At 35.3% G+C, this 23038-nt stretch overlaps 4 protein-coding genes across 8 annotated transcripts; 2 read left to right on the forward strand and 2 right to left on the reverse strand.

Annotated features, from left to right (window-relative positions):
- On the reverse strand, nucleotides 1-1361 carry LOC113724672 (uncharacterized). Its single transcript, XM_027247551.1, has 3 exons — nucleotides 710-1361; nucleotides 282-425; nucleotides 1-131 (listed from the first exon to the last, which is right to left on the reverse strand). The coding sequence occupies exons 1-3, from the start codon at nucleotides 1359-1361 to the stop codon at nucleotides 1-3; spliced, it is 927 nt and encodes a 308-aa protein (XP_027103352.1).
- Nucleotides 1362-4654: 3293 nt separating this feature from the next.
- Nucleotides 4655-10323, forward strand: LOC113727918 (glutathione S-transferase zeta class-like). 3 transcript variants are annotated; one of them, XR_003457936.2, is made up of 12 exons: nucleotides 4655-4809; nucleotides 4907-4994; nucleotides 5155-5211; nucleotides 5636-5721; nucleotides 5804-5875; nucleotides 6736-6789; nucleotides 6893-6968; nucleotides 8259-8320; nucleotides 9114-9173; nucleotides 9627-9738; nucleotides 9820-9902; nucleotides 9978-10323. XR_003457936.2 is itself a non-coding variant. In XM_027252326.2 (11 exons), the coding sequence occupies exons 1-10, from the start codon at nucleotides 4807-4809 to the stop codon at nucleotides 9735-9737; spliced, it is 669 nt and encodes a 222-aa protein (XP_027108127.2). In that variant the 5' UTR covers nucleotides 4655-4806; the 3' UTR covers nucleotide 9738; nucleotides 9978-10323. The 3 variants fall into 3 exon arrangements, 2 of the variants coding, with proteins under 2 accessions (XP_027108127.2, XP_071937155.1); XM_027252326.2 differs by lacking the exon at nucleotides 9820-9902; XM_072081054.1 differs by lacking the exons at nucleotides 6736-6789; nucleotides 9820-9902 and having other exon boundaries at nucleotides 4669-4809.
- A 1755-nt stretch (nucleotides 10324-12078) lies between these two features.
- Nucleotides 12079-14912, forward strand: LOC113727917 (glutathione S-transferase zeta class-like). Of its 3 annotated transcripts, none has more exons than XM_027252325.2 (11): nucleotides 12079-12191; nucleotides 12324-12435; nucleotides 12548-12604; nucleotides 12811-12896; nucleotides 12985-13056; nucleotides 13360-13407; nucleotides 13511-13586; nucleotides 13661-13722; nucleotides 14012-14071; nucleotides 14421-14556; nucleotides 14693-14912. In XM_027252325.2, exons 1-10 carry the CDS (start codon nucleotides 12189-12191, stop codon nucleotides 14529-14531), a joined length of 687 nt encoding a protein of 228 aa, XP_027108126.1. In that variant the 5' UTR covers nucleotides 12079-12188; the 3' UTR covers nucleotides 14532-14556; nucleotides 14693-14912. The 3 variants fall into 3 exon arrangements, with proteins under 3 accessions (XP_027108126.1, XP_027108124.1, XP_027108125.1); XM_027252323.2 differs by having other exon boundaries at nucleotides 12174-12191; nucleotides 12312-12435; XM_027252324.2 differs by having other exon boundaries at nucleotides 12174-12191; nucleotides 12315-12435.
- A 962-nt stretch (nucleotides 14913-15874) lies between these two features.
- Nucleotides 15875-18390, reverse strand: LOC113727921 (vestitone reductase-like). Its single transcript, XM_027252328.2, has 4 exons — nucleotides 18159-18390; nucleotides 16831-17361; nucleotides 16256-16457; nucleotides 15875-16179 (listed from the first exon to the last, which is right to left on the reverse strand). The coding sequence occupies exons 1-4, from the start codon at nucleotides 18286-18288 to the stop codon at nucleotides 16035-16037; spliced, it is 1008 nt and encodes a 335-aa protein (XP_027108129.1). The 5' UTR covers nucleotides 18289-18390; the 3' UTR covers nucleotides 15875-16034.
- Nucleotides 18391-23038: the final 4648 nt, after the last annotated feature.

Consider the following 23038-nt stretch of genomic DNA (forward strand, 5'->3'; position numbering starts at 1 on the left):
TCATTCAATTGCCTCATCAGTGATCTCCTCTTGAATTTTAGCAACATCTGAATTTTTTGGTTCACCATACTGCACCTTAGAATTGTCAATTTTTGACAAATTCAAAGCAAAATTTTTGCCTCTCATTTTCACTGAGAAAAGTTCATTTCGAACTGGATTATGTATAACACAGGTCCTATTTTTGAAGATGATAGAATAATTCTTCTCCAATAACTGTCCAACACTTAACAGATTTTGATTAATTTCAAGTACATACAAAATATTAGAAATAATTTTGGTACCTGAACCATAATCAATAGCAACACTACATTTGCCTTTCACCTTAATATAATCTCCATTTCCAATTCTGACTTTGGAGATTTGCGATTTATCAAATTTCCTAAATATAGATTCATCATATGCCATGTGATGAGTGCAACCACTGTCTATTAGCCAAGTTTCAGTATTGAAATTATTGCTTGCAAAACATGTGGCCATGAAAAGTTGCTCCTCATCTTGTTCATCAACCATCTGAGCGTGATGTTCTCTTTTTCCTTTATTTTTGCAAACTCTCTCCATATGCCCCATTTGCTTACAAAATCTACATTGAATGTCAGGTCTAAACCAACAACATATTGAAAGATGTGAGGTTTTCTTACAGTGTGGACACAGAGGATTTCTGCCATTTTTTTTCTCATATTTGCTATTTTTTCTTGATCATTTCTTTCACCTTGTCGAATTTGATCATTGTTTATTGCTTGAAAAGCATCTTCAATGACTTCTTCAGTTCTTATGACTCGTCTTTGTTCTTGTGCCTCTAGAGCATTGATCAATTCTAGCAAGGTCATCCGAGAGATCTCTTGAATCTTCAAGAGAGCAAATCTTGGCTTCAAACTCACCAAGACTTTCTCCACAACTCTGCTATCTGAAAGTTGTTCTCCAATCAATCTGATTTTGTTCACAACATTTAAGAGTCTGTCAGAATACTCTTTAATATTTTCTTTGTCTTTCATCCTAAGGAGTTCAAATTCTCTCCTAAGGTTCAAAACTTGCATCTGTCTTGTTCTGTCATTGCCTTGAAAAATCACTTTGAGAGCATCCCAAGCTTCTTTTGCAGTTTCACAAGTCATAATTTTTGTGAATACTGCATCAGAAATTGCTGAATGAATGCAAGTCATGGCTTTTGATCTCCTTTTGACTGCATCTCTATGGGCTCTCATTTCTGTAATAGTTGGATCTTCTGACAATTCAGGAACATGATCTGTCTCTACCACATTCCAAAGATCATTAGCATCCAAATAGGACTTCATTTTGACAGCCCAGATTTGGTAATTTTCACCAGTGAAACTTGAAGGATTGGACAATAAGTTGTTTCCTGGCATTTTGATGTTGAAGGCTTAAGTGTGAAAAAGGAATTCTCACCAGATTCACTCACTTTTAAAGAAACAGACCCTTAAGATTTAGACTCTTGATACCACTTTGTTGGTTTTTTAGGGTATAAACTAAGAAACAACACCTTAATGTTGCAAAAAAAAACTTATAAGAGACTTGTATTAAAAGTAGAAAATGAGTTTATATTTTACATTCATCAACTCACTATTTATAGTGATTACATGAAACAAACTAGCAAAATATCCAACTAATAATTATCTTAAAAATCTTAACAAAATATAATCTTCTACTACTAGCAAATCTTAGCTAATATATTTGTTAACAATCCAACATGATCTTTGCTTAACAAATATCCTTATTTTCTAATAACTAAATTATTTTGATATCAAATCCAATCTTATAAAATCTGTAGGAAAACTTGGCATATCTCAACAAATATGCCAGGAAAACAGCGTGATACACCAGCCGTGCATTGAGTCTGAGGCATTTTACCTATGCTGCTAACAGGTCACTCTATTGTCTATTCTGATCTCTGTCTCTCTTTGGTATCTCTTTTTATGCCAAAATAAACAAAATGTTTCCCAAAAGGGGGAAATAATGATGACGTACTCAGTTTTGTTGATTACATGGAAAATGCAGAATGTCGATATCCATCTGCTGGCTCTAAGTCTTTATCAAATGAGACATAATCTTCGAGATGAAGTGCATGGGTCGTCCTTGGCCACTTACCCGTTATCACATTGTTAAAAAAAAAAAAAGTGTTATCATTGTTTGTTGCCATTGTTTGAATTGTATTGTGGAGTATTACAGTTTTCCACTTTGTTTTAATTAAAAAAAATTGGAATTTGACTTATTGGTACTGTTTATTTCTCTTTTGATGCACTTGACATCTCCTCCATACATTTTCATTGTGTTTGATTGCTTGCTTCTTTTTTTTTGAGGGAGAGGGGGGACTTCCTAGTCAAATGTGCATGCAGATGGCTAAAACAAATGAATAGATTAGAAAACAAGTAAATTATATATATATATATTGATAGTGTATATACTATCACTGTTGAATTCATAGAATACGTGTAAAAGTTGAATTTCAAATTCAAATTTTATATAATTTATCATTCATCTAATGCTGATAGTGTATAGAAGATTAATTTTTTTAAAAAAATGAAATATCAGTGAATAAAATCAAACATTTCAACATTAGTCTAATCAGGAAATCAGATTTCACTTCTCAATCGCTGGACAAAATGAAATATTCCAAATGCCCAGAGCAGCAATATTTTGATCACGGATAAAAACCAAAAGGTCTAAAAATTTCCCTTCTTCCTCCCCCACCTCAACCCATCACCACTTCTGCTGGTCCGTTGCCAGCCAACACCGACTGGCATCTCTTCTGTGTCAGTTCCGACGCTAGCCACCTTTTTCGGCATCAATAGAGGGGGTTTTTTTTTTTTTTTTTTTCTCTTTTTCCTCCCTCTCCCTTTCCCTCCCTTCTCACCAGCTTCCTCTCTGCCCCCCATTCCTTCCCCGTCACCCCTCCCTATCCGTCACGCAATCTATGGGGGAAGGAAGAGGCGGCGGCTGAGAGAGGAGGGGAGGGGGAGAAGGAGGGGAAGAGGAAGGAGGAGAGGGAAAAGGAGAGGAAGAAGAGAAAAAAAAAAAAGAATGCCTGTTGCTGCCGGTGGGGGTGGCTGGCTAGTGGTGATGTGAGAGAGAAGGAGAGGAGAATAAAGAAAAAAAAGAAAAAAGAAACAAAAGGTTTCAATCTTAAAATTTTTTTCTACAAATTCTATAGTAAGTTACAGTAAATTTTTAAACAAGCGCCTAAAAAACCCCCGTTTGGTAAGTGAGTTTTTTAGGTGTTTGTCTAAAATTTTATTGTAACTTATTATAGAAGGTGTAGAAAAAAATTTTAAAGTATGTAAATTTTTTAATATTTTGAAGCGTATAATTAAAATTTTGAAAATTTTTTTGAAATTACTGTAGTTAAAGTTATTAAAAAACTTGTAGTAAATAAATTTGGCAAAAAACTTGCTTACCAAACAAGGCCAATCAGGGTCCAAATTTTGCAGAGATTGGGGTGGAATGTCGTACTCCGTCTACAGCATATAGTAGTGTTTATCTAGTAGAGGCCTGGGATATAAACTGATCCTCAAGTAACAAACCATTTTTTGTCCAATAAGCACAATACTTTATTTGGACCTAGAGCATTTAGCAGCGTCGAGAATTGGTCCATTCACTTAACCCACGATCCACTGCCACAAGCGATTTGGTCCAGTGGGCAAGAGTCCAATCCTTCCTATTTTGTTCAACTCCCAAGATTTTGCTTATTTCTTCCTATTTTGTAAATCTCTCTTGAACTTAAAAAAAAAAAAAAAAAAAGAAGTTTGCTGAGATGGTCTTGGTCTACAATTTACAAATCAAGGTTGAGTATCTTGGATCGAGAAGTCTTGGGTCCAAGTCCCACCAAATTATGAGTTTATTTGAATTTTATGTTGGTTTTGTCTCATTGAGTTTTGGATTAGTTGTAAACTTGTAATTTGAATCGGTTGTAATTCATTGAATTAATACTATAATTGTGGGTTATATATAAGTAATTTCAAGCTTTATTTAGTTGATTAGCTCTTCTACTTTCTTACTCCCAGGTCTTGTTTAACTCTCAAACTTTCCTCAATCCCAAATTCCCTTTCATTTTGTGAGTAAACCCAAAACATAAAATATAAAAAATATTTGACCATAAAATATTCCTTGTTCAACCAGAGAAAAAAAAAAAGAAAAGTTTTCAACCTATTCAATATGTATAATTTTTAAAAAAAAAAATTTTCGTTTGGATTAACTATTTTTTAGAGTGTTTTTGGTATTTTTGAGATTATTTTTGGTGTTTTTAAAGTTGTTTTTGATATTTTTATTTATGTATTATCGTAGCATTATATATGAATATTTGTTTTTCAAAAAATGATCAATCCAAACGCAGCCTTCGAGTGTTAAAGAGAAAAAAAAAAATCTCGACCCAACTATACAGAGTACTAGTGTAGTACTAGGTACTAAGACTCTTTTTCTTTTTTGAGGGAACAGGAAAGGAGGGAAAATAAAAGAAATGAAACGGAGGAGTAAAATTTTTAATGTTTGACTAGTTTTTCAGAAGAAAAAAATGAAAGGATAAGGACGAAGAGGACAGGATACGAGGAATTTCTTGTCAGCCGGCTTTTTTGTCCAAAAGTGAACAGAAACAGAGAAAAATAATACCAAAATTTATAAAAATTGTAAAATTTCTTAGAAAACTCATTACTGTGTGTTTATAAAGTGGACTTTTTAAATTATGGATAAAAAGATGGGTTTGATGGTGTAAACAAGTCCACAAATTCTCATTCTCGTCAGGCTTTGGTTTCGAGTCCACTCCATACTTTCAACTTCTTCTTCATCGTTATCATCATATTCATGGTTAGTAACATATTGCTCTCTCTATCTTATTTCTGGAATTTAATCCAAATTTCGTATCAATATTGTTTTTTGGAAAAAAAAAAAAATTGGGTTGCAGGCCGGAGAGGAGTCAAAGAAACTGAAGCTCTACTCGGACTGGCTGAGCTCTTGCGCTTGCCGCGTTCGCATCGGTCTCAACTTGAAAGGTTCTCCTCATTGATCCCTCCGCTTTTTTTTTTTTTCGCTGCTTTTATTTGATTTTTAATGATAATCCTCCTTTTTCTTGATTGATTCCCGAAAAATCAATGTGGTGGATATTTAATTGAAATTGAATATAAAAAATATATATATGTGTATTTGCATCAGGATTAGAGTACGAGTACGTGCCAGTGAACTTGCTGAAAGGAGAACAACAGACTCCTGGTTAGACACCCTCTTCCACTCTTTCTCCTATCTGTAATTTTTGTGATTAATTATGTTATTCCTGGTAATATGCTAAGGTACTGTTATAATCGGCTTCAATGAATATCAGTTCCTTAACAATCTGATCATCAACTTCATTCAATATACGATTTACTTTTTAAGCTATTTGCATAACTATGTGGTGGAACAACAGAGAAAATGTAATGAACGTATGTCTGTCCTTTTTTTTTTTTGGGGGGGGGGGGGAGAGGGTAATTAAGGAGGGTCAGTGATATCATTATTGTTTTCTGGTGCACTAACACAAGGAACGAAGTGAATGTTTGGTGTGGTTTTAGACCATTAGTATCCTTTCGAAGGATTTCTGCAATAATTTTATCTGGTGCAAAGAAAAAAAATCTAACACTTTGTGTAACTGAAAATGCAGAGTTTTTGAAGCTTAACCCTGTTGGGTTTGTGCCCGTGCTGGTCGATGGTGATGTAGTACTTGCAGACTCTTTTGCCATCTTGATGGTGGGCATCTTGTTTGATTTTATGCATCCAGTTGGCTGTATAATACCCAGTTCTGATGCTAGCGTGTGCCTTTTCTATGCAGTATCTTGAAGAAAAGTTTCCTCAGCATTCCTTGTTACCTAAGGATCTTCATGGAAGGGGTATCAACTACCAGGTATAGGAGTTACAGGATATACTGCTTGCCAATTCACCACTATATTAAAGACTTTAATTTTATTTTATTTTTGGCATAAAAAAGGTGTGGTATATAGCTGGTTAATGATCTTATGTTTGCCGGTCAATTCGTTATCTAGTCACTGCTTTCTTTATTTCGTCACTGTAAAGCAAATGCTAATCTTGTGGGAATTCTTCTACCATTATTGACTTATGACTAATTTTATGACTCATAAGATCTTGACATCTTGTTGGAACATTATGTCACTCCTTTCGACTGTTTTCTGCCCCTGCTAACCTGGAGTGGTCTTGTTCATTTTAAGAATATGGATACAAAGTTTTACCCTGGCTCGTCTTATAATCTCAAGTCATTTGGGAGAAATTTGCCCATTAATGTTCAAGTAACTAGAAGGATCAGCTACGTTGATCTTATGGTTGACTTCCCCTGCAACAGAGATAGTTTTTCAAGTTATATAGACCCCACTTTGTGATCTGAGATGGGTTGCTCAAATTATACCTATTATATGGAGAGGGTGGAACTTTTTTAAGGTCAATGGAATTGGGATAGACAGTCTATACAAACGTAAGCTGCCACTCATGAGACTTTTTCATGTTTGCTAGGGTTGTCCTTTAACTCAATGCTGGTGCTGGTATATGCTTTGAGATTTTTGGTTTGGTTGGAGTAGCTTATTGTTTCCCCAAAAAAAAAAAAAGGAGTTGAAACTTAAATTACCTATATGTAAAGTATGAGAGGTTGTTTTCTAGTTTAAGGTGTAAATACTTATTCTTGTGTATGTGTTTTCTTGATCATTATGGTTGAATCCTAACATGTTTCCTATCTTGTTTGTCATTTATGTGGAGGCTGCGAATATCGTTTGCTCAAGTATTCAGCCTTACCAGAATATATCTATTCTTGTAAGAAGAAGTGCTCTATGGATTTTCATTGACATATGGTCATTCGTGCATGTCTCAAATATTAACCATAAGAAATCATGTTTGATTTCCTTTATCTATGCAGAAATTTATGAAAGAAAAATTGGGTCCTGATGCAGATTTTGCTTGGGCTCGAGATCAAATTCGAAGAGGCTTTGCTGGTAAGCCTTTAAATTTCCTTTGCAACAACAATTATAGTACTAATTCTGTTACTTGAGAAGAATCACTATATCACCCTTCTGGCTTACCAAGATATACCTTCTCAACTTATCTTCAACTATTTAAGAGTGTCTATTCTGCTATTTCCTGACAAAGGTTACACGAAATTAGTTGTTAAGAGACTGAGGAGCGCAAAATATATATAAAATCAATGGGTTTGGTTCTGCTGTTGGTAATTGAGGTACTTAATGCAGCTCTGGAAAAATGGGCCCTTCTCAACTTACTATAATCAATTCAGATGAATTGGTTGGTCATCATTTTTTTTTTCAGATTCTGGTGTGGTTTGCTCGTTGGCTTAGGCAAAACGAAACTCCATCAGACATCGTAATGAAGTCAATTTTCTCTCATCTAATAGGTTTCCATGTTCCTTGATCGTCATTTTACGTGGACAGAAAAACTCACAAGTTTTTGATATGTCATGCATTCCTATGTGTTACTGCTATATTTTGTCCATTTAAGCAAACAGTGTCCTTGTCATTTGCGGTAACACAACACAAATAACTTAATGTCACTACAATTGGTGTAAGGCAAGTGATTCACAATATTTTTGGAGGTTTTGTTCAATATTCAATTGTTAGTTTATTGGATCATTCACAATTTGAGGAGGACTAGTTGTCTTATGGTGCAGTCTCATTTTGATTCCACAACTTGTCTTCCTTTTTGAGACAAGCTCTTATGTAGTGATTATTTTGTCCAATACAAGGAGCATGAGTTATGATTTGTGCTCAAGTTGACTGGTCACTGCAACTCTTCATCATAACTCATATTGTAGTATGGGAAGACAGTTGTGGGGAATTTACACTTTTAGGATGAGATTTGACTGACCTGGACTGAGGCAACAGATACCGAGGTTTGCCATCCATCACAAGGAAGAGATGCATAATGTTCTGACATATGTCCCCCAAATATTGATTAGTTGAAGAACATCAAAATGCTTGACGAACACAGCTGGTTCCTTTTTTTGTCCGTTTCTTTTTTCAATTTACTCCTTTATCAGGCAAAGTAACAAGGATGTTAAGGAAATGACCTAATATTTTCTTTGATCCTAATCAAGGAATTAGTTCGTTGACTAACAATTCTTGTGAACTTGAATTATTTCAGTTAATCATTGTATTTTATGTTTGGGCATACATTTGGTAAAAGTACTTTTAATTGTGTCAGCCTTTCTATTAGCTGCTATTTACCATCTCTATTCCCATGCACATCGGCTGATTCCGGAATTCTACTGGCAGCTCTTGAGAAGCTGTTGAAAGATTATTCTGGAAAGTATGCTACCGGGGACGAAGTTTTTCTGGTCCGTTTCCTTCTTATTGCACTTTATTGCCTTTATTGATGCATGCAAGTTTCTGTTTTTTACTCTGATAGTGCTAATAGCAAGTCTCGTGGCTAATATGACTATCTTTAGTTTAGATTATCTTCTTAAATAAATTAGCCTAGTGTATCTTCTTATATAGAAATTTGGTGGATTTGTGCAAGTGAACTTATTTTGCACTCAGTTCCGTCTCTTTTTGCATTTGGTGACTTGGACCCTGTATGTTATTCTCGGTCTGGGATAACCCATTTAGCTGATATTTGTATATGTCTCCACCCATTTTTCTGAAGGGTAGATGGGGTTTTTACTTGAGAAAAGTTGGTATATTTAGGCCAATTAAAGCATCATATGAAAGACTTGAGAAATCAGACAGAGTTTGAGATGACGAATGAATTCTAACACCAATTAAAGCAGGCAATTTTGGTCTAGAAACTACTTAATATTCCCATCACAATTCCTGTAGCGTAGTATTGAAAGGTGCATTGAGGTCTCAATTTAGTGAAGACTTAGGTGTTGCATGTCCCCCTAAATGTCTAGATAACTTCCAATTATTCAACGTGATGTATGAATCTGATGTCAGCAGCGAGAATCATAATGCATTAGGTTCCTTGGAGGAGAAAATGAGGTGGACGTAACTTTGTAAGGTCTGTTCAAGTCAGACTTTCTTGAAGGATAGGTGCTTAGTGAATTTTTACTGCTATAACTTCGCAAATAGAATTAGATGTAATTTTTCTGCTGCTTCTGATAAGTATGTCTGCTTTTCCATTATTTGCAGGCTGATTTATTTCTGGCACCGCAGATTGATGGTGCCATTAGAATATTCAAGGTTGACATGGTAATCTCCTCAGTGTGTTATGTTTTGGGTGCATTTTTACTTGGTGCTTACCTTTTTCTCATCTAATTTCAATTGATTAGCAACTGCGTACTTGTTTGCTACTGTGGCATTATCAAAGATCTATATTTTGGTTAATTGTCAATCGCACTATTCTGATTGGAGCTAACTTGAAGATGGTATTATTTTTTTAGCTGTTTTTCCGGTTCTGAATTAACACCTACTTGAAATACATTTTGCACTGTTATGCTGATTCTTTCTAGCAATATGCATCTTCAAGCTGCTGCTTAACTTTTTCCTTGAGTTTTATGAAGGATCCTGACTTTCTAGTTTGTAATATGTTTTGCATGTTATAGAACGTTTGTAATTACCTTTCCTGGGTTTCATCTGCATTATTAGTGGATTTGTTTCTGTTGTTAAATTACTCTTAAGACTTTTAACCTTCTGTATTCATAGGATGAGTTTCCTCTTCTGGCGAGGATTTTCAAGGCATATTTAGAGCTACCTGCATTTCGGGATGCTATGCCAGGAAGGCAACCTGATACACCAGCTGAGCATCGAGACTGAGGTATTCAACCTATTGACAGAGTAACTGATTTCTTCTTTTTTAAACCAAACTTTTTCTTAAGAAAAGTATCTTTGACTGAAGGAAGAGAGACAGAGAACTAACTTGACTGGTGATCCGGTGGTCGCATGTTAGCTTTTCAGTGCATCTGATATCAGTAGAATCCTGTATTTTTCTTTACCTTCTGAGTCTTGCATGTTTGTCCCCTTCTCAGTCTACTCTAACGTGCGTTTGTATTGCAGCTTGCTGTTCTTCATCAGGTATTCAATATGAAATCCCGGCTTTTTCTTCTAAATGGCATGGCAAACATGGGGTGGTGGAAACAGGAAATCACGAAAGCAGGATAAATAAGTGATGACCAATATCCACTGATGTCTATACTCTGTAGACCATTTCTTTGTACAAATGTTACTCATCCATGTTTGTTTATTTCCCATGGCCGACTTGCTTCATTTCCAAAGAAGAAGTGAACTGACTTCATCCCAGGATGCAGCAGTACCTTTGTAAGCAATACTACTGTGTTTAACTTGTTCCTTAGCATGTCGTCTTCGACTTGATAAACCAAGTAAAATAAATCAATGTTTTTTATTTTTTATTTTTATTTAAAGCAAGTTATTGTTGAATTTTGACTAAGGAGAGCAAGTAATAATACCTTATTCTTTAAAAGAACAGAGAAACATTTATTATTTTCTCAATAAGCAGAGGAAAATAATCGAAGCTATATAACGCCTTACATATGCTCCAATTTGTGAAACCGGAAGCTGTCACATGTTCCACAACTTGGCCACCAACGCATTCAAACACTTAATCCAGTTTTTCACATTTTAGTTCTCTAAACAGATAAGAGCTCCATTCGCCCATATTAGGACACGTATAATTGAGATTTTGCTGCTGTTTTTGTGTATGTTACATAAATTTAGTGTAATTTTTTGTTCATCTTATTAATTAAATACATGAGTAAAACTAATTTTTGTAAGTGAACATTAAATATTGAAAGGAATATAGCAATCATATCAACTGTACCTAAAATCTACCAAACAGGCCAACAATGCGAATACGAAAAGATGCGTCGAATTTGCTTTTGCGCCTTGGTTTCACCTCCTCTTAGCTGGTTGCTATAGCCATCAAAAGGATTTTTTCAAAGAAAAAAAGGCAACAAAAACAAAAGTCCTACTTGAGCAGTTGAGCTTAATCAAAATATTGTGTAACAATTATGACTCTATGAGTTCTTGCATTGACGAATGCATACACGAAAAGATGTGTCGAATTTGCTTTTGCTTCTTGGTTTCATCTGCTCTTAGCTGGGATGAGGGGCAGAAGCGGTCATCAGATGGACCGCTTCTGAGCTGTTAATGGCCAAGATTTGACCCCAAAAAAATGTACGATTTAGATCATTTCTTGTACCTTGTTTTTAACAACGTGTGTGGAGCTCACAAAAATTTGTTCTAAAGTTACACGTTATACAAACAAAGTTACGCCGTGCGAAAACGAAATTACGCGATGTGCAAAATGCACAAAACCGTTCCTGTAGCCATTAAAAGGATTTTTTCAAAGAAAAAAGGCAACAAAAACAAAAGTCCTACTCGAGCAGTTGAGCTTAATCAATATTATTGTCTAACAACTATGACTCTATGAGTTCTTGCATTGACTAGGTTCTTTTTGGATTCTCTATTTTTTTAAAAACAAGTTTTTCATATAAAAATGTTATAATAATACATAAACAAAAGTAACTCCAAAAATATCACGTCAATATAATATATCAAAATGAACTTCAAATATATAAAAAATTTACATCATTTTCTTTTTTCATCTATCATCACCATCCCCTCCTTCCTCTTCCTTCCCTTTCCTCCTCTCCTCCTCCCTTCCTCTTCACCTCCCGTTTCCTGCGGTGTACTAGAGGAGGGGAAGGGATAGGATGGATAGGGTTTGGCGGAAAAAAGGAAGGGAAGAGAGGAGGGTAAAGGAAGGAAAGGAAGGGAGAGAGGGAGGAGGAGGAGGAGGAGGAGGGAGGTTTAGAGAGGACAAGGGAGGGATCGATGGTGGTGATGGATAGTAGTATTAATTTTTTAAAAATATCCTAAAAATTTTTAAATTTTAAAAATACCCCAACATATATACCAAAAATATCTCCGAAAATATTACTAAAAATATTTACAGTAGAATTTTTTTATATATATTATTACTATAAAATATTTCAAAAATATTCCCAACAGCTGTACAAATAAGTAAACTTCGATCCTACCCGTGGAGACTTGCGATACAAATAAGTGGCCTTGCGCTTGACTTTGACTATAGCTTACAAACGGAACTTTCCCACTTTGACTATAAATAATGTCTTGTCTTACTAGCCGCAGAAGCAATGGTCCATCCAAGAATTATACAGGCATCAGTGTAATATTTACCATTTTTCCAGTTTTTAGTCTATCCATCCATTTCCTCTCTGTTTCATCATGGTCAGTAGTCCTCTCTACCATCAAGTCCGTCAATTTTTTTTTTTAAGTTTGATTTCACTTTCATCTCATATTTGGTTCCTAGTTAAGAAGCATCGTTTCAGTTTCAAATTTATTTCAAAGAAGTTATTGCAGGCGACCGGCGGTCATGGTGCCAGAGAAGAGGCAGAGCCGAAGAAGCTGAAGCTTTACTCATACTGGCTGAGCTCTTGTTCTTGTCGCGTTCGCATTGGTCTCGACTTAAAAGGTTCTAATCCATTGTAAATCCCAGTTCATTTAATCATCTGGTTTGCTTGGATAAATTATTGAAAATTTTGTTAAAGAAAATGTCTCTGAACCGGTAATAAAATTTGACACAGGATTGGAGTACGAGTACGTAGCGGTGAATTTTCCTGAAGGAGAACAGCAGACACCTGGTTAGACACCTCTTCTTCTCTCTTCTCCAGTTAGCATTTATGACATATTGTTACTTTATTAATGATGTGAAGTTTGAGGAAAATATAACAGAAGCATGTGCGACTGAGTCACTGAGCTATTATCAATCATCAACGATCATATGATCGAGTGTTTTTCAGAGTAGTTTCCACGGATTTGTGCTAAACTGAGGTAATTTGAGATGCAGAGTTTTTGAAGCTGAACCCCATGGGGTACGTACCGGTACTGGTGGATGGGGACATAGTACTTGCAGACTCTTTTGCCATCTTGTTGGTGTGCTTCTTAGTTTCTTACATCAATTTGTGCACTTGATATTGAGTCCTATAAGATAACTGTGCTAAAGTGTGGCTTTAATGCACAGTATCTAGATGAGAAGTTTCCTCAACATCCGTTGTTACCGAAGGATTCTGTGAGGAGGGCTATCAACTTCCAGGTAAATACATGTTCATGTTCTTTTTAGTACCATCTCATTAACAGAACTTATGGATGCAAGGTTTGTATTTTTGTAAGATAAGTATGCTATTTGTTGCTTTATATCATCACTTGAAACAACATTCTGATTAAAAAAAAAAAAGAGTAAAGATTCTGAACCTCTTACCTGGAACGATCCTGTCTTTACATAAATGAATCTTTTTTATGAAGTGATGCCTACTTGGAAATTCCTTAAAAGAAAACCTTAAAGTGCCCTGTTCAAGCAGTAAGATCACCTAATCTCTGGTTGATAATTTATTTGCAGGCGGCAAATGTTATTTCTTCGAGTATACAGCCTCGTCAACTTATGCTTGTACGTAAGAGTGCTTTTGAGCTGATGGCTCAGACAATGCCATTCTTGTATGATTCAAGTTTTGGAATATATGATGGCTATTTTACTTCTCTTTTTTGTGAAGCAACATATGAGAGAAAAATTAGGACCTCAAGAAGCTATCGCTTGTGCGCAAGATGATATACGAACAGGCTTTGCTGGTAAGATTTGACAATCATTTGTGCCTTCAATTACCTCCCGAGTATATTGCCTGATTCTTCATGCACATTTTCAGCGCTGGAGAAGCTATTGAAAGATTATGCTGGTCGATATGCCACTGGCAATGAAGTTTTCCTGGTCTGTTTCCAGCCTTATTACCTTTTTAGCTTATTCATGGACGAGACTATCTACTCCTTACTATTGCATGTTTGACTAAGACTCGCTAAACAACAACAGTTGAATATATGATGACGATGTTGATGTTGCATTTTGTTCCTAAAGGAGAAAATCTGATGCAGCAAATACTTAATGTCGATTGAAGAATCTACTGAAGTACTCACTGGTTGCAACTTAAGAATTAATATGAGCAATATCTGTGCTTACTGCTTTCTAAAACATATAGTATCTCATTGGCCAAAATATGCAGGTTGATTTATTCCTAGCACCCCAAATTCATGCTGCCATTACAAGATTCAAGGTCGAGATGGTAACGTCCCCAAAGGACTGTCTTATGCCTTGAAGTTTAAGTCTCTAATTCAGTTTAATTCTTGACCAGCTGCTTAATTTTTGGCATGAGTTTCATGAAGTATCCTTATTTCTAATGTGCAAATACATGCTATAGTACTTGATTCATAAACTTTTGTGCTGAAGTCATTGATCAGCTGCTTAACTTTTACCATTAGTTTCATGAAGGATCCTTCCCTTCCAATCTTCAAATATAGAGCTTCTATTATGAGAAGATCCAATTGCATGTTAGCTGCATTATAACGAGTTAGCGTTATATGTTGTTTCTGTTATCAAGTGATTCATGGCTTATTGAACTTTTTGTTTCTTAGGATGAGTTTCCTCTTCTATCAAGGTTGTTTGAGGCATATATGGAGCTACCTGCTTTCCAAGATAATATGCCAGGAAAACAGCCTGATACACCAGCCGAGCATCGAGTCTGAGGCATTTTACCTATGCTGCTAACAGGTCAGTCTATCGTCTATTCCGATTTCTTTCTCTCTTTGGTATCTCTTTTTATGCCAAAATAAACAATATATTTGTTTCCCAAAAGGGGGAAATAATGATGAGGTACTGAGTTTTGTCGATTACATGGAAAATGCAGAATGTCGATATCCATCATCTGCTGGCTCCAAGTCTTTATCAAAGGAGACGTAATCTTCGAGATGAAGTGCATGGGTCGTCCCTGGCCACTTACCAGTTACCACATTGTTCAAAAAAAGAAAAAAGTGTTATCATTGTTTGTTGCCATTATTTGAATTGTATTGTGGAGTATTACAGTTTTTCATTTTGTTTTAATTAAAAAAAAATTGGAATTTGACTTATTGGTACTGTTTATTTCTCTTTTGATGCACTCGACATCCCCTCCGTACATTTTCATTGTTTTGATTACTTGGAGGGGGAGGACTTCCTAGTCAAATGTGCATGCAGAATTGCAGATGACTAAAATGAATGAATAGATTAAAAAAAGAGTAAATTATATATATATATATATATATATATATATATATATATATATATATATATATATATATATATATTGATAGCGTATACATTATCACTGTTACATTTATAGCATAGTGTAAAAGTTGAATGTTAAATTCAAATTTTATATAATTTATTATTCATCTAATATTGACAGTATATAGAATATTAATTCTTAAAAAAAAATGAAATTTAAGTGGAAAAAAAAATCAAACATTCCAACGTAAGTCTCATCAGGAAATCAGATTTCACTTCTCAATCGCTGAGCCAAATGAAATATTCCAAATGCCCAGAGCAGCAATATTTTGACCACGGATAAAAACCAAAAGGTCTAAACAAAATAGAACTTCCAGAAACGAATAGAAGGGAATCCATAACAAGCCCAAGGAAAACGACCGAGGACCCAATTGTAAATTACTCGAATCTCCTTGGACTGATCATGGTTTGTTTTGGCCTCTGCTGCATTATTTCCTGCCTATCAACTATACAATCATGGTTTGTGTTGGACTCTTGAGTAGCAATACCCAGAATGAATGTTATTGTTTGGGTTGTTTCAGATGTCCTATCTGAACGGAGAAGGAAAGTTTCTGTCATCAGTTTTCTCCTGAATTCGGTTTTAGAGTAAAGCAGGTTATGATCTTCTTTTGGCCAAAGTAGAGGCAACGATCTTATTAGCAAGCAGGCTAATACTTTAATTTCATCACTGCATGATATCCTATGGTCATTAAGAAATAAGAGTTTCATTTTCCAGTCCTTAGTGATCAACAACTATATTGGAGAATCAAAAGGAAAAAAACTCTGGTGACAGAATTTCCCATAATTAAACAAACGCGAGGATGAAATAAGTATTCCAGTTTTCTACACTGAACCAAACGTAACAACAAGTGCTAGCCTTTGGAAAATCATGCACTATGACAGTGGAAGATAAATCAAAGTCACTCAGTTTGCAAGCCAAACACCAGTCATAGAAAACCATTTTGTTTGCAACACTGAATTGCTGCATCAAACATGTCTTCAATGCTGTATTTGTATTCGAATCCAGTGTCCAAAAGTTTCTTGGATGAAAGGCTACCAGATTCTTCGGATCCTGTAATCTCCTTCAAGGAACTGTAAGGAACTGACTTCACTTAGATTTTCATTTCATCAATATGTACTCAAATAACAGTAAGATAACAGAACTTACTCAGCAGTTGGTATTGCATACTCCGGGTACCTAGCGGACAGGCATTCGGCTAACTTATCAATAGTGATTTCAACAGCAGAACAAATATACCTCCCTTTGGCTTCAGGATACTCAAACAGAAAGATGTGTGCCCTGGCCACATCATCAGTATGCACAAATGGTGTTTTATAAAGATACTTAACGCTGAATTCATCTTGATGACCTGCACAATAAGAAAAGTTCCGGGCTGATAGGATCCTTAAGTGAAACTTCTGATGACTAGCATTCTTAGACTTTAAACCATTCTTTGCCTTTTTCAAGCTAATGCAGAGTTGATGATAGCTATTTCTGAGGTAGCTCAGGCAAATTAGTCAGACAAGCATTACTCACTAGTCACTACTCGTGAAATATGTTTACCCAGTTATATTTCTTGCAAACTTCAACCTAAATTTCATGTGCTATCTGAAACTTTTCGAATCATGCAGACAAATTCAAGTGAAGAAATACCTAATGTTGTCTTTCTGATGCTTGCAAACTAATTAAGAAAGAGTAACAGAAAGAAGTGAGTCATGCTATTCTGATAAACAAAAGCTTACCAATGATCATTGCCATCGAGGAGCGTACAGAGCCAGGCAGAAAAGGGCATACAAAGGGGCCATGTATCCAGGTAGGAATTATGCTCACAAGATCAAGCCCATTTTTCTCTGCAAATTCTAAGCCAGCTTTTTCTGTTAACGTCTTGGTGATTGCATAAGAGGCCAGCCCACTACCACCAAAGATCCTCCTAATATGATCTGCATCACTCCAGATGCTTTCATCCACCATGTTTAGGCCCTCATCATTGAAAACGACAGTGGATGCACTGGAAGTATAAACAACTCGCTTCACTGTCTTTGAATTAAGGCATGCCTGAAGAATCCCAATTATTCCACTGACCGCTTTTTTGATCTTTGTTTCCTCAGTGTCTTTGCCTTCAAAGTCAATAGGATGAGCAACATGAAAGACTCCAATGCAGCCCTCAATTGCTGCATCAAAGCTATCTGGTTTATCAAGATCAGCATTGAAAATCTGCAGTCTTTCTGATGCACCGGGTAGCTCTGTGAGGTAGTTAATGTTTTTCCTTCGGTCTGGCACCAGTGAGTTTCAAATGTCATTTTTGACAAATAACAATCCAATAACACTTAATCAACATTCACTCTAAAAATTGAATTGAGATTGGATAACTTTATGAATTTCCATTTTACGTTCAGCCGATAAACCTTTCTTTAGCATGTACTGAAACAAAATTGAGTTCATTTCATGACTTAATTTGACATAGTTCCAATCCTTGTCCAGTATCCATAGATGTGTTGTTGTATTTATGGACCGTTATCTAGAGTACAAGCTAGGACACATTATCACGCATATTTTGTAAAATTGTAGCTGATACAAGCTATCTATCTCGTGGGGAAGACATCTTGAAATAAAACTTGGGAAATCATAGTGAAGTCATAAAATGCGGGATGGTTATTTGCATACTGGAAACGTAGTTAAATCTTGATAAAACTATTGACAGATCCCACCTCGAATTCAACAGGGAAATCTTTAATAAACCATCAAGGGTACCTAAGGGGGGATCAGGACCATCAGGTGCGTCCATTTATTCTTTGTTCTCTTTCTTTTTCTGTCCCTTTTTCTTGGTCCCTCTTATGCATAATGGGAACTGAGCACTAAACTTCTATCATCAACAAAGCTAGAAGGTGGTGTAAGAAGGTGTCTCATCAGATGAAACCAAGGGCCCAACTCATTGTACAGAATATTATCATTACAACAGTTCAATGAGAAACGAAGTGTTCCATGACAAAACCAGCAGGGATTCAATGAGAAAACAGTACAAAAAAAAAATGGTAAACTAAGTAGGAGAAGTGGCCTTGATAAAATGAACCTGAAGAGGACCTAACTGTGGCGTTGACAGAATAACCATCTTCAAGAAGTCTTTTGACCAACCATGATGCAAAGAATCCAGTTCCACCTGTTACACACGCTCTTCCCTTCTCCATCTTGTCCTCTTCCATTAATTTAATCGTCTCCCTCGGGGCTCCACTTCTAGTAGCATGTTATGTTCTTTCTTGCTTTGACTGTGGGCTCTATAATTTAAGCTTAAGGCAGGCAGGTTTTATTTTGCTTTCGGTCAAGAATCAAGCACGTTCGCTTATCTGCTTTTGTGTTGGACTTGTGATCTAGCCCATTTGGTTGGTTAAGTTACAACTTAGCCCCACACATTAAATTAGTTTGGTCAACCTTGATCAAATCAAGTAGGAAACCAAGTCATCATGAGTTAGGGGGCGTTTGGTAAGAGGGTATCGGATTCGGGGAATGGAATGAACCCTATAAATGGTGTTTGGTTCACTGGAATGGGAATTGAAATCTTGGAATGATTTCTAAAAATTTGGTGTTTCTCCATTCCCAAGTATTTTGGTGGGTTTTGTCCGATTTCCAAGTTTGATTCCAAGAAACAAATCCAATTACATATTATAATTATACAATGATATAATTAATATTTATATATATTATATATATTATATATTATAATATATACATATATATAATATATTATAATTATAATATTAGTACATTATATAAATATATATTATAATTATTTAGTTAAATATAATTATATTCATATAATATATATTATAAATTTATTAATATTATATAATAATATATTTATAATATATATGTATATTTATAAATGCATATTATATGTGCATATGATTATAATATACACATGTATATAATATTAATAAATTATATAATTATATTTATATTTATATTTATATTTATTATTTTAAATACAATAATATATAATAATTACTATATCTAATATTAATGTGCATTATACTTATATAAAATATGAGTACAATTAATATTTATATATTATATAATTTTAATTATGCATTTATTTTATAGCGTTTGTATAATTATAATTAATTATATATATAATATTTAATTTAATTAGTTACAAACTTATAATAATGATGTTATTGTATTATATAATTATATATTATAATTATTTAGTTAAATATAATTATACTTATATAATATATATTATAAATTTATTAATATTATATTTCTAGCCAAGGATACAACTACGCAGACACAGTCCATTCATCTTATCATTGATGCAAAGAAGGTTCACTTAATTTTATTAATAGGCTAGTTATAGTCGCCGAAAAACTCTAACGACCAGCTTTTCCTTAATTTATTGATAACCAAGGTACGACCGTTGATTACCTCTAACCAGGAAATACTCCTAGGTACGACCGTAGGAATTAATTTCCTAATTGCATTAAAAACTAGAAAAGCCTAACCCAAATTAATAACACGCTACGAGGGTTATTTAAATCAGATTGCATGTTCTCCTAGTATGTGAAAATACTAGTTGTCACTAATATTAACCGACTAAACAATTACGGATTTAATTGATTAATTTGACAGGAGATTAATAAGTCAAATTGCACATCGGGCCCTTGATATCCAACTAACAAAATAATCCCATGGAAATTAAAATAGAAAACATGCAAATATTAACAAATTAAGGAACACGTAAAATTAATTAGATCTCACAGATATTTGGGACTGCGTCTTCGCGTTGATCCTTGACTAGATGAGAAAATTAGCCACGCCTCATAAGAAAATTCCCACGCAATTTAATTGAACTCAAAGACATTTATCTCTTACTAATAATTGAAAATAAGAATTGTATTCTCTGTAGTCTAATACAATAAAAATAGTTTCATGGAAGAGACGGAAGAAAACAAGACACGCAAGAAATCTTCACCCCAAAACTAAAACTTCTCTGCCTAGACGGAAGAGAAGAAGAAAAACTGACTCTGGCCAAATGTGCGGCTTCCCCCATAAAACACACCAATTCCCCAAACTTCACTCTACGCTGACCAAAGAAAACATTCCTTTCCCTACCTAATCAACTCCACCGAAAACAAAAGCAAAGGCTACTTTCCACAAAGGCACCGTGAATCAAGAAAGGAAATGGTCTTTACACAATGGTCAAGTCTTCGCGGTCCCCACCTAATTGAGATGTTGGCCAGCCAAATTGAATTCCCAAATGCAATTCCATTCTTTCTCGTTGGTTTGCACCAGAATTGTGTAAAGCTTCACAATAATCTTCTCAAGAGGTTTCTGCTCCAATTTCTGAAATTATATCCAAATACCAAATATAAATATATATTGACAATTAAAGCAAATTAAAGCAATATTTGGCAAGGATAAAAAGGAATATTAACAATAAAATTACTAACAATTAACACCTTATCAATTCCCCCCACACTTAAATCATGCTTGTCCTCAAGCATGGGAACAACTAAATTCAACAATGGCTAACTCTCATTTCATTTACTGCCAAGCTACGCTTATCCCAAAATCAAGTTTTAGTGGCTAAGTGTCAAGACATATTTCTCCCGGTTAGCTCCTGAAATCATAGACTCGTCCAATTCATGGCTAAGTCGTCTAAGAAATCAAAATATTAAACTAGCAAAAGTTAGCAATTGGGTCAACTGAAAATCAAAAATCTCAACATTGAAGAACAAGGATCGGCAGGCCAACATGATCATAAGCTTACTTATTATTTTCTTTTTCTCTTTTTTTTTTTTTTTTTTTTTTTTTTTTTTTTTACTAATAAATGTTCAGTCCCAAGCTATTCAAGTCTTTTGACGTGAACTCTGACATTTTTAGATGAAAGAGCCCAGTTACTCAACTTTTCACAGCTTCAGGACTAACTACTCATAGATATCGCCACTTTTTGACGCGAAAGTCGACACTTGTGGTGAAGACTCCCGGTTACTGGGTGACGACACTAGCGGAGTAGGGTCATTTATTAATCACAATTAAAGCACCAGAAAACCAGATAATTAAAGATCATGGCCCACGTCATCTCCTAATATGGAGAACTAAGATCAACAATTGCCTAATCCACACAACAATTGCTAGTAAAATATTTATATTGCCTAAACAATTTAACCACAATTTGCACCAAGTCATTAAATTCATGATATTCACCAAGATAACATACGTTTACTTGCCATCTAAACAAAATTCATAGGATAAATCATAACCAGCAATAGAAGAGTGAGTTGCCACATTTATTCATCAAGACAACAATAAGAAAAGCAATAATTTAAAGAAACTCCAATCAAATCCAAATCTCCCCCACACTTAAAGTATACATTGCCCTCAATGTAACAAATATATAGTGAATAAGAAGATGAGCAACGAAACTCCCCTGAATCGTCAAGACATCGGTGGATTAGCCCCTGGGGTTGATCTGAGTCTCACCATTTTCTCCAAATATCACTCCAAACCACAATAGACAACAGTTTAAGTAAATTTAAGTGTTAAAGGCACCTCCCAATTGAACAAACAACTGTAACAAATTACCCACAGTTAGATACAAAGTACAGCAGTTTAAACACAATAAGTAAATCACACGACTAACCACAAGTCAATCTACTAAATAAATAAAAATCAAGCAAAGTAAAAAGAAACAAGCAAAGTAACACAGAAGTACCCAACTAAGGAGGAATAGAAATGTCAGGTAGTCCAAACACGCAAAATTTTCAAAAACGTACTGTACTAAAAATAATAAAAACATACTGCAATAATAAAATAAAAAAATAAAAAAAAATAATAGAAAAAGATTGAGACAGGCGCGTGCATACGAAGCCAGTGGTGCGATGAAGGTGGTGGCTGTGAGAGAGAAGAGTTTGCGGCAGCTGGATCTGGTGGTGCGCGGCTTTCGGGGCTTCAGGCGGATCTTGGAGGCGGTGGCTATGACAAGGGTGAAGGAGGTGAGATGAGCTGGTGGTCACCCTTGGCGAGGAGAGCCGAGGCAGCGGTGAGAAGAGCTGGGGTGGGCGGCGCGCGAGCCAGTTGCCGCGACTGTCGTGGGTCAGCGGAGCTTCTGGCGGCGGCGAATGAAGAAGAAAAGAAAAGGGGGAAAAAGGGCAAGCAGCGGGTAAGAAAAGAAGTAAGAAAGAAGAAAAGAAGGAAAGAAAGAATACAATTTTGTTTTGTTTTTTTTTTTTTTTTTTTTTTTTTTCGAGCATTCTGGACAGAATCCGGATTTATGGCTCAGAAAACGCGGCTCAAGAAAACGCGCCTCAAGGTGCGTTTTGTGAATGTCGCGTTTTTTTCACAAAACTTGCAGCATCGAAAACGCGACTACGTGAGAAAACGCGACTTTAAGTCGCGTATTTGAAGGCGCGTTTTTGGTTTCTGAACAGGCTGGAAAACGCGACTTGGTAGAAAACGCGACTTCCTGTCGCGTTTTGAAGGCGCGTTTTCTTAATTATAGGCGCAGATTTGAAAACGCGATTCTATGAAAACGCGATTCAGTGGCGCGTTTTCTTGAAAAACGCGTTTTCTGCTGCAAAATTTAGCAGAAATTCAACTTTTGAATATTTACAAATGATACCCCAATTTCCCAAAATGCATCATAGATCATTTCTATGTCAAAATAAACCATTCACGCATATGTAAAATGATCTATACATGCATTCTAAACCTCTTTAATGCATCAAAAACCACAATTACTGAATTTGAGGTATTGAGATCTTTGATCAAATTTCGCCTTTTTTGCCTCATTTGGTCACTTTTCCAAAACCTACAAATGAAAAATAACAAAATTACTCAAACTTATACTTTAAACATAAAATCACTCCAAAGTAACAGCAACTTAAAAAAAAATTGGGTTGCCTCCCAAAAGCGCCTTTCTTTAACGTCTTTGGCTAGACGGAGTCCAGAATTTGC

The sequence above is a fragment of the Coffea arabica genome, chromosome 2e (assembly GCF_036785885.1).
Source record: "Coffea arabica cultivar ET-39 chromosome 2e, Coffea Arabica ET-39 HiFi, whole genome shotgun sequence".
Lineage (NCBI taxonomy): Eukaryota > Viridiplantae > Streptophyta > Magnoliopsida > Gentianales > Rubiaceae > Coffea > Coffea arabica.

Bases quoted from the DNA above. Each gene is read 5' to 3' on its own strand.
- LOC113727921 (XM_027252328.2), bottom strand. From the start codon at position 18,288: ATGGAAGAGGACAAGATGGAGAAGGGAAGAGCGTGTGTAACAGGTGGA. The intron at 17,362-18,158 runs GTTCATTTTATC...CACTGGTGCCAG, and splicing joins CACAGTTAGGTCCTCTTCAG to ACCGAAGGAAAAACATTAAC. The intron at 16,458-16,830 runs GTAAGCTTTTGT...CTTATTGTGCAG, and splicing joins CTCGATGGCAATGATCATTG to GTCATCAAGATGAATTCAGC.
- LOC113727917 (XM_027252323.2), top strand. The intron at 12,436-12,547 runs GTTCTAATCCAT...AATTTGACACAG, and splicing joins CATTGGTCTCGACTTAAAAG to GATTGGAGTACGAGTACGTA. The intron at 13,723-14,011 runs GTCTGTTTCCAG...CAAAATATGCAG, and splicing joins CTGGCAATGAAGTTTTCCTG to GTTGATTTATTCCTAGCACC.
- LOC113727918 (XM_027252326.2), top strand. The intron at 5,722-5,803 runs GTGGGCATCTTG...TTTTCTATGCAG, and splicing joins ACTCTTTTGCCATCTTGATG to TATCTTGAAGAAAAGTTTCC. The intron at 5,876-6,735 runs GTATAGGAGTTA...ATTTATGTGGAG, and splicing joins GAAGGGGTATCAACTACCAG to GCTGCGAATATCGTTTGCTC.
- LOC113724672 (XM_027247551.1), bottom strand. From the start codon at position 1,361: ATGCCAGGAAACAACTTATTGTCCAATCCTTCAAGTTTCACTGGTGAA. The intron at 426-709 runs GTGAAAGAAATG...CTTGGCTAATAG, and splicing joins CAATGATCAAATTCGACAAG to ACAGTGGTTGCACTCATCAC. The intron at 132-281 runs GTACCAAAATTA...AACTTTTCTCAG, and splicing joins TGCTATTGATTATGGTTCAG to TGAAAATGAGAGGCAAAAAT.